The sequence below is a fragment of the Carya illinoinensis genome, chromosome 8 (assembly GCF_018687715.1).
Source record: "Carya illinoinensis cultivar Pawnee chromosome 8, C.illinoinensisPawnee_v1, whole genome shotgun sequence".
Lineage (NCBI taxonomy): Eukaryota > Viridiplantae > Streptophyta > Magnoliopsida > Fagales > Juglandaceae > Carya > Carya illinoinensis.
Window position 1 is genome coordinate 34,996,611 of NC_056759.1, and position 10,591 is coordinate 35,007,201.

General features: G+C 36.3%; 1 protein-coding gene across 1 annotated transcript; it reads left to right on the forward strand.

Annotated features, from left to right (window-relative positions):
• Positions 1-3,583: 3,583 nt before the first annotated feature.
• LOC122317921 (glutathione synthetase, chloroplastic) lies at positions 3,584-10,499 on the forward strand. The gene is made up of 12 exons (XM_043135001.1): positions 3,584-4,079; positions 4,476-4,645; positions 6,400-6,475; positions 6,854-6,984; positions 7,925-8,047; positions 8,129-8,209; positions 8,512-8,592; positions 8,700-8,769; positions 8,864-8,985; positions 9,431-9,570; positions 9,649-9,841; positions 10,083-10,499. Exons 1-12 carry the CDS (start codon positions 3,702-3,704, stop codon positions 10,204-10,206), a joined length of 1,689 nt encoding a protein of 562 aa, XP_042990935.1. The 5' UTR covers positions 3,584-3,701; the 3' UTR covers positions 10,207-10,499.
• The last annotated feature ends 92 nt before the right edge of the window (positions 10,500-10,591 follow it).

The window sequence follows — 10,591 nt, forward strand, 5'->3', positions numbered from 1 at the left end:
GGCTAACATCTCCTCTAATAAAAGCAAGGGATAGATGTCTCCCAAAGAAACCCTTCACTCCAAGTTTTCAGTTGCTTCTACTCGTTTATCTGTAGCGTCGATTCCAAAGTAACCTCTCCCACCGATAATACCCCTGACATACCACCCGTATACATTTTTGGACGTAATTTAACAGGATGGATCAAAGAGAACACCAGATGCAATCTTTGAGCATTTGCCAGAGGCTGTTCTACTTCATCTTGAAAAGCTTTGCATCACAAGCCTTCAAGATCGTGACTTTGGGCCCTCCTCTGAACCCCGGTTCACCCCAAGTGCCTATTTCCAGTGCTGCACATGATGGAGCTGGCTCAAAGAGTGACCATCCAATGGCTCAAGGAAGAAGACCCTGTGAAGCTGCACTTTCCGGAGTTAAGGCTGAGCTCGAGCAAGGCAATGCTTCAGGGAATTTAGGGCCTTTTGGTTCCCATGGCAGGGAGTTCCCACCAGTCCAATACGCTGATTCTTCCGTGAATTCTGGAAAAAGGTCAGAAGAAGAAGAAGGAATGTCATCTGCAGCTGTAGCACAACCCAAAGCTCCAAAGAAAATGGTTAGCATGAATGACGTGGTGGAGGAGATGAGCACACCCAAGAAGAACAAGAAAATGAATAAGAATACCAAAAATTTAACTTCGTTAGAGCGTGAGGAAGATGATCCAAAGCCTTTGCGATCGATTGAAGGTGGGGTCTAAGCTAAATCAAAAGTCCGATTCGTTTATGAATCATAGTAGGGAGGGATGAGTACTCAATGTTCTTCATGCATGTTATTTGAATATAATGCGTTGGCTGATATGACTATGAACTATATGGATTTGATTGCAACTTACAAATATGATTACGTTCAATTGAAAAATTGCAGCACAAATGAATTATATATACAGATATTAAGGTTCTTATTTCGTTTTACAAGCTTCAAATTCATGAGTTTGCAACTTCGATCATTAGTTGGGTCATTCTGAGAGATTTTGGACCAAAGAACCTAACATTTTTTTGGGATTTGCCAACCACTCAAGAAAAGTTTATCAGGATGTGGAATCACGACCTAACCATGTTCAACTCATGCAGTATGATATCCACCAGAGGGAAAGAGCCAAACAGGATTCATGGTGTAGAACTGAATTCCCTCGCAATCTATCCATCACCTTTTCTATTTTTCTCTTTTATAATCAAATGTCACCTCTTTAGTTATTTGACGTAGATACGTATTTCTATTAATTTGATCTACCATTAAAAGTTGAGAGCTCTATAGAGGTTAATGGGATAGCAGGAACTTTACAATTGTAGTATATGCCATGTCCAATCTTGAAGTTGGGCCGGCCACCTAGTGCTACAAAGAATCTAGTCTATGTTTTGTTTAGGTAATTGCTAGCCTATGGTTATTTTTTGAAGCACCGCCAAGGATGTCCTTCTATGTTCCAAAACGAAATTTCATAGTCACCTGCTAAACTATCAGCATTTCTTATCTCACAAGAAGAATCGTGGAAGTAGGGAGAGGAGCTGTCCCTTTCTACACAGTGACTTCCACTAGCTACCGCCCCTTCAACCGTCCTTGCTTTTTATACCTTTTAAAAAAAAAATTTATGTGCATTCATTTTACGTATTTTTTTGTGAATTTTATTAATATGATTAGTTGTATATTAAAAAAATTGATTCAATTAATCATATCAATGAAGTATATAAAAAATATATAAAATGATTATACATAACATTACTCATTTTTTAAAACATAGGCATTGGATTTTGGCTATCTGCTCAAAACTTGAATTCTATATTAGATTAATATCTCATGCTTTATAATAATAAAATATTATTATTTTTATGTACTTTTTAATGCATATCTTTTTATTTCTCTTAAATACTTTTTTATACTATATTTATAATCTTTGGCAACTCATACATCAAAATACATAACATCAGTCAAATTAACTTATGATAAATACGTCGTATCATATATAATAAGATATAAATGAGACAGTGATGTGGTGGTATATACTATTACTCATAACCAAAACATAAAAGACAGTATTAGGAATTTAGCTTATGATCTAACTTGATTTGAAAGAGTGCTGTCTAGAATTTTTTTTTTATTTGATTTTGCTAAAATGTTGATGTTGTCATGTCTATTCATTCTTATTTTTTTAAAAAAGTCGATGTCACATGTCCAATAGTAACCTTTTTTCACTTTTATTAAAAAATCTTCACTTATAGCAGTGGAATACCAAAAGAAAAAATAAAGACCCTGAAATCTTAAACATCAAGAATAAAGATTCTCCAATACCCAACAATCAATCCCACGATCCAAAAACAAAATTCAACATAGAATAAAAAGAACACCAAGTTTATCCAATCGACAAATGCCTCGAATAGGACCATGCAAAAAAGAGTCATCACAAAAATCTGAATTAATTCCTTGCGTGCCTTGTTTAGCCAGAAAGTCTGCAACCATATTTGCCTCTCTAAAAATGTGTTGAAAGCGAAAATTAAGCTCACTACAATAGTTGTAATTTCTTTTAAAAAATTTCAAAAGAACCAATATTTATACACTCCCGATACCAGCCACCCAACTATGACCATTGAGTCTGACTCTACAAAAACATATCTCAATCCCAGTTGCCGACATAGCCGAAGCCCATCAAAGAGCACTCTGCACTCCGCAATGGTATTCATCACATGACCATAAGAGTGAACAAATACCGTCACAACTCTATCTTGAGAGTTCCCAATAATCTATTCATTACTATTTATAAATAGTATATTACTATTAACAAACTATTTGTTATTCTTTTTGTAACTATTTTGAGATCATATCAAACGTAACTTTATTGCCTGTAAAACTGGAAGGCAAAACTGGAAAAGAGATCTGGCTTGCTTTTGGCGAAACATTAGGAGGGCATATGCCCAGGTTTGGTAGAACCAGTACTCTTGCAGCATTTGATTGGAGGATTGAGGATTACAAAACATCTCTTATTACTTTTTTATTCGATGTTCAAAAGTATGCACAGCAGCATTACTCTCTTCAATCAGTGTCATGATTGAAGAGATAATAAAAAGAAAATCTTCTTTGTCTTTTTAAAATGAAAGATTTAAAAGATTTATGAAAGATTGAGGGATGGTATTATTATATTCTTGCAATCAAATTAACCTGAGTGTCTATTTTATAAAAGACAAATATTATATATAATTGTGAAATTTATAAATATCGCATAATCATTTTGAAAAAAAGTGTGATCTACGATTAAAAAGTTAGTTTTTTTCATGTAGATCTCGTATTAATTTATTTTTTTTAAAGAGATTATGCGACGCTTGCATAATCACGAGTGTAAATATCATTTCTCTTCATAAAATAGATAGAAGGAGAAAATAAAATTTTTATTTATTTTATATTATTAATGTGATAAGATTTAATTTATATGAAAAAAATTTATAAATTTAAATATTATAAATTAATTTAATGGTATCCCATCAATAATATATGTATATTCTCACACCCATCTACCAATAGAATGTCTGAACAAAAACGTTTCGAAATTTCATTCTCTCTGTTGTTCCGAAAGAATCACTTTCGTCTCGGGAGAAAAGCATGAAAAAAGAGAGATTCCGGTTTTTTCGGCCGATACCCAATACCCAAAATCAAAAGGCAGCGAAATTAAGCGGTCGAAGTCAAAATGGGTGCTGCCTATTCGTCATGCTCTTCTCTCTCCCTCGCTTTTCCCACGGTTACCCTATACTCCTCACCCGTCACTACCTCATCGCAATCCTATCCCAGATCAAAACCAAAACCTTTTTCGTCCACACTTGACAAAATCTGCAATACCCGTTTCATAGAACCGGTAAAAATCATGGCCCAGAGCTCGTTTCCTTGTTCGGGTTTGGCTGTGAATTGTGGGAAAGTTGAGGAGGTGGAGAACCAAGAAGAGGGGACTACAAGAAAACCCGTGATTGAGTATCACGGGATTGATCAAGTTTTGGTCGAGGAGATGGTGTATGAAGCTCTTGTTTGGAGCTCTCTCCATGGCCTAGTTGTTGGCGACAAGTCTGTACAGGTCACTGGACAAAAAGGATAATTCTTTTTATTCTCTCTGTTTCTCGATCAGTTTGGTGGTGCTTAAAAGATTTTCTTTTGGTTGTTTACGACCGATTTTCTTCATCGGTAATGACCGTTTTGGTGGCCATCATTTGAGTCTAGTCGTGTGATGGCCAGATGCGAAGTGCGGAATAATTTTCTTAAAAGCTAGAGGTTACATCGTTACTCATATTGATTTGATAGGAAGTTGTTTGTTGCCCAGCAAAGAAGAAAATTGAATTTTGCTTTCTTTTTACTTTCTTTCTTGGAGAATGATATAGGAAATTATGCGCTGTCAGCTGTGTGTTTTCTATGAAGAAGTTTTAAATTTAATTATCGAGACTTGAATTTGATGTTTGGGTTCTAAAAATCACAGAGATCGGGAAAAGTGCCCGGTGTAGGCTTGGTTCATGCCCCATTTGCCTTACTGCCCATGCCATTCCCAGAGAATCAATGGAGGCAGGCGGTTGAGTTGACCCCCATTTTTAGTGAACTTGTCGATCGCGTGAGTTTGGATGGAAAATTTCTACAGGAGTCATTGTCCAGGTACTCTCTCTTTTCTCTCCATCTTATGCAAACAAAAACGCACACTTCTTTTATTTTTGTGTCATTAACTTAATGTACAAAGCAAGCAGCTTAATTTATTCAACCCAACAAAGCAAAAGCCTACTCTCTTGGAATGCATCAAATAAGCTCTACTATTTCACCCTTCTTGGTTATTATTGCTGAATAAGATGCTTTTCTTTTTGACTGCCATTACCAATCCTCTTTGGTTTATCCCTTCCAAGTTTTAGACACTGTAGAGCTAGAAGTAAATTAACTTTGTCCACTTAAGCAATTGTTTCTCCTCAACAAGCATGTTGGCCATTTCCCTCTTGTTCCTATTTTCTTGCTAACATATGGAGATTTACCCTACCGATAAAAAATAAGTATGTGTATATATATATTATAAGTATTCAATTTACATAGAACTATTAGCATGTATCAAATTATGGCATCTAAGCACTTTATTAGGTGTGCTCTACACACTCGCTTGAAAATAGACTTCATATATATATATATATGGAGATTTACTCTTTAAAGTTCCTATCTTGCCACACTTTCATTTTAGGGCTGGTTTGGATGCCCAGATAAGTATCTCATCTGGGCTGTATGGTCCAGAAGTTTTGCCTATCCAAATGGTATATTTTATCTTTAAGTTTTGAAAATATCACTTAAATAAAAAGTGCAAAACAGTGTAAAACTGACAGTGAACAGTGCAAAATGACATAAACAGTGTAAAACAGTAAATGAACAGTGCAAAATCTCAAGTGAACGGGTACTCTCCTAACCATGGGACCTACACCTTTTTCAAATCACAAAAAGTAAAATTATCTCATTTTATCTCACTATCCAAACACACTTTTTTTACAAATTATTTAATCTCATCTTAATTCAAAAATTTCACCACTATTTAAAATATCTCATCTGAACTGCGTAACCAAACGAGGCAATGTATTCATAATTTTGATCCTTATCCTAATTAGTTGGGACTAAGGATTTTTTCTATTATTGAATTCTTATAGTTGGAGTTGATTGGGAATTTGATAAGTCAGAGTGACAAATTGGTCTCTAGCACTGCATCAATCTCCTATTTCAGAATACGTTGCCCTCAAATGCTGTCAGCCGGATTTTCCCAATCAGCTCCCCAAGTGATCCTTGTTTTGGGACTTGACGAGGAACTTCAAGCTTTCCATGCTCTTATTAGGGCTGACAACTTTTTACACGACCCATGAACCTGGCGGAGATTAAAGGGTTACGGCCCTTTGGCAACACAACTGTTATAAGATATTCTCATATATTTCCTTCCCAAACAATATTCAAACACAAAATACTTCTCATACTTTGACGCGACATGAACATGGCCCATGAACTTGAATTGCCACCCATATCTAATATGATGCCCGTGCAAGCATTTACTGGTTTTCCACCATGCTCAGCCTCTATTCGTTTTCTTCCCTTGTTTTTTAACAATTATTTGCGTCTAAAGTACTTTGCACTACGAGTCCCTTGACATACGTATGGTGTATGCAAAATAGTTTCTGCATCTCTAGCTTGTCCTTACTTATACCATATTGGTGTCTTCTTAATTATGCCAATTTTACAATAGTCTTTTTACATCTGTATTGTTTCCCGTCTATCTACCTTCAGTTTGGTTTCTTCTACTTTCAGACTTCTGTTTTCTTCAGTTTCATGTTTCGTTCCATTGATCAAAGAGATTGAAAATATTTGTGATATTTGTCTTCTATGCTTCACTGCAGAACTAAGAAAGCAGATGCCTTTACCTCTAGACTTCTAGATCTTCATTCCAAGATGCTAGAGATTAATAAGAAAGAGGTAATCATATATTGTTGGGGGCATATGGACTCCAATCATTTTGAGAGAATTTGTTTTGAGCTTTCTAGAGGTGCTTAGTCGTTTTTGTCGAGTGTGTCCAAATTCAAGAGAATAATGTTTAAAATAAAAAAATCAAATTTTTGTAATATATAAATTCTCTTTGAATGAATAGTTTTATACATGTTGTATTAGGGCTGCTAGGTTCATGATGTGATGAAAGATTAAATGGAATTATTATGGCATATTATGTAGTTTCCAGCTCACCTCACCTAATAACTTTGGTTTTGTAAATTCACTTTCTATTTGGCATAAAGAAGTAAGTAATTATTATGGTTCAGCTATGGCAAAGTTAATAATCTTTTCTACTTTTATACCTAGGACATACGTTTGGGTTTACATCGCTCGGATTATATGCTTGATGAACAAACAAAATTGCTCCTTCAAATAGAGCTGAACACCATTTCATGTTCATTTCCTGGCCTCAGCTCTCGTGTCACTGAGCTCCACAGGTTGAATGTTTCCAGAATTTACACTTAAAAGTCCTATTTATGAATTTCATTTGAGAATATTTCTTCCTGCTGAGTTTGGTTTGTAATAGTGGCTGCATAGATGCTCTAAATTCTTGCTTCCACGCTAAACATGTTGTGATGCAGATACTCACAGATTAAGCAAGTCACTAGTGCACCTCGATCAAACAAAATGACCCCTTTAGTCTTAGCGAACAAAAACTCAAGGGTGTTCCATAATGAAACGGGGGCCAAAATAATAAGACAAAGGCAGTCATTGAAATGTCCATTTCGCTTGTCTAGTTGTCGCATTCATTCATCGAGAATGTCTGTGCCATACCTTTTTTATTTATTTTTTATTGACACTGGGTGTCCGAGAACAAAGTCCCGACTAATTTCAGGGGTGTTCAGGCCCCCGAAAAGGAGTTTCCTGCAAGTGCATCTTGGGTAATTTAAGGAGAAATTCTCTCAATCCGATGGCCCCTAGAAATTGCTTGCACCCAAGAGGATTTGGATCTTGGGAGAAACCGGCTAATAGTTCTGAGAGCCTTGCCTATTGAAGAGTGATCCACAGTAGCTGTGGGGTAGAAATGTTGATTGTTAAGTGGTTTTATGAAACGATTTATACTACCAAGACTAAGGCCCTTACCACTTGAGTGAACCCTTAGGGTTAGTCATACCTAAATTGATCTTAAGCTGCTTTCAGCACCATCTTAGTCATTCTCCTTACTGCTATCAAGGAGCATGGCGGGGGTGTCAACCGGCCAAATGGCATTGTTGACTTCCTACCTGTGTCATTATGTCCAAACGGTTTGCTGCCTGTTTACCATAAGGATAATAATTCTAACACTTAAGGTATCCAAGAGACGTCATTTTTAAATGGGATAATTAATATAAGGACAAAGAATGACCAACAATTATTTTAACATTGCTCATTCTGCAGAAACTTACTTAATCACTATGGTGAAGTCCTTGGATTAGATCCTAAAAGGATTCCTGGAAATAATGCTTATAGTTACTTTGTGGAGGCATTTGCTAAAGCTTGGACTGAGTATAACAACCCCAGGTTAGACAAGAAAATAGTATCAGTCTCTTTCCTGCTGCAGCATTCACTGGGGTGTTTGTAACAGTGAATAAAATTTTACAGGGCTCTTGTTATGTTTGTGGTTCAGGCTGAAGAACGAAATATGTATGACCAACATTGGCTTTCTGCAGTTCTGAAAGAAAGATATCCTTTGCATGTCTATCTCAGACTCCTATGTGTAAAAGACTAGAGGTGCCTCCAAGATATGATGAGGGTTGAAAATAAATACGACTTAGCATAATTACATCTGAGCTATTATATCGTGTGTCTTTGAACCTACATGGATAAAAGCATGGGAAAATCATACTTTCCAAATTGCTTTTACTTTTAACGCACTATATTTTTCCTTTTCCATCCTATCAAGTGTTGGTATATCCATGTTCTTTGTTTGGTAAGAAAGCCTTTTTCCAGAGCCCAAAGAGTTCAGTTCCTTAGCTTTCTAACACATATAACATTACGGCTATTCGGAAAACAATGGCAGAAATTGATGCAGAAGCGGAACTTCTTTCGGATGGAACACTTCTTGTGTATGTAGCCTTATGCCTTGAAGTATTGATTAAAATCTCTCATCTAGATTTAATGCTTTACTTTGTTATATTTCTGACTTTAATACACCAAAGCTTTCCATTTAAAGGGGTGGCAAAGCAATTGCAGTCATTTATTTCAGAGCTGGGTATGCACCAAATGATTATCCCTCAGAATCAGTAAGCACTTTTGCTCATTTTCTGCTGCTCAGAATGATGGTTCTTGTGGTGTCTGTAATGTGATTTTTCCATCCTCATTCAAATTGGTTTGTAGGAATGGAGGGCTAGGCTACTTATGGAGCAGTCATCTGCCATCAAGTGCCCATCAATATCGTATCATTTAGCCGGCACCAAGAAGATTCAACAAGAACTTGCAAAGCCAGATGTACTTGAGAGGTATTGCATGATTACCACTTTTTTAAAGTCAAGACATTTTTGGATTTTACTTGGTGCTTTTGGAAGCAATGGTAAAACTATTTTGTTTCTAATGGCTAAAAAAATGGCCGATAACTAGGTTAAGCAAATCATTTTCAGGTGAAGATGTGATGTACTTTTGAGAGGTATTATTTTGTGACCGAATTATTATCAAAAGCCAAAGGGATTTAATTTATTCAAGGGATTCAAATCATGAAATTATTTATATGGTTTACCAGCTAAAATTGGAAAGTAGTACTTTTATTTCTCTTGCATACATTTCCTGAATAGTTTTGGCTGGAAGTACTTTTATTTCCCTTTCATATATATCCTCAAAACTGTGTTTCGTTTCTTTTTCGTAAATTTTGTCAGACGAACAGGTTCGCTCCTTCTGTTTTCTCCCTATAAAGCTTTTGGTTCTCCGCAGGTTTCTTGACAATAAAGAGGACATTGCCAAACTACGGAAATGCTTTGCTGGATTGTGGAGCTTGGATGATCCGAATATTGTAAAAGAGGCAATTGAAAGACCTGAGTTATTTGTCATGAAACCCCAACGAGAAGGCGGAGGTCTTATAGTTCACAAACTCAACCCTGCTACTCTTTCCTTTAATATCCTTATTTAGATGTTGTATCATTCCACTTCAGGGAACAATATCTACGGTGCTGATGTGAGAGAAGCTCTTCTGAGATTGCAGAAGGAAGGGACAGATGGAAGTGCTGCTTACATTCTTATGCAAAGGATATTCCCAACTGTCTTCCAGACATTTTTATTGCGCAATGGAATTTGTCATAAAGATTACGCCGTATCAGAACTCGGTATATATGGTGCTTACTTAAGGTAAATTGTCTTGGCAGTTATCCAATGGAAGACCCCTAACCTGCCAAGTGTAGCATATAGGGATCTCTTTAGATGTACATATGTTTCTCCTCAGAAATCACTATATTATGCATCCATTCTGCCAAATGGTTTTCTTACCCCCATTTTTTTTTTCTTTTCACACTAAACTAGCACTGCCTGAGGCATATTTGTCACATAATTTCATTGCAATCACTTGACAATATTGAACTGGAATGTGCAGGAACAAAGACAACGTGATCATGAATGACCAATGTGGTTACTTGCTGCGGACAAAGATATCTTCATCAGATGAAGGTGGTGTTGCAGCTGGATTTGCGGTCTTAGATAGTATATATTTGACTTGATGGAGCCTGCCTTTAAGTCTTCCTCTCAATTAAACGTAAAGAATGTGTCATGATCTTGATATTGGATTGGGCATCAAATTGAGAGTAAAGCATTTCCCTTGGTAACAGTTTTTGTGGGCGACTGTAGCTCTACATTTTTAGTCTATCAGAATACAGGGCCACAGGCCTTTTGGTACCTCAATAACAACGAGCGGTGACACTGCCCATGTGCAGTTTGCACCTTTTATTACAAAGTGCAAAGCAAATTCTGGAATTGAATTGATGGGATGATTGAGATGGTGGATGTTTTCTTCTTTGTGAGATTTTATTTCGAAGTTGCTTAATATTTGTAGTTAGTCCCTACAATCTGGGAATAATGCTATACACTACACCATCATCTCACTTG

What these genes read in the sequence shown, in the direction of transcription:
- LOC122317921 (XM_043135001.1), top strand. Translation starts at nt 3,702, where the DNA reads ATGGGTGCTGCCTATTCGTCATGCTCTTCTCTCTCCCTCGCTTTTCCC. An exon ending in TTGGCGACAAGTCTGTACAG is followed by an intron (nt 4,080 to 4,475) that starts GTCACTGGACAA and finishes TAAAAATCACAG; the next exon opens with AGATCGGGAAAAGTGCCCGG. An exon ending in CTACAGGAGTCATTGTCCAG is followed by an intron (nt 4,646 to 6,399) that starts GTACTCTCTCTT and finishes GCTTCACTGCAG; the next exon opens with AACTAAGAAAGCAGATGCCT.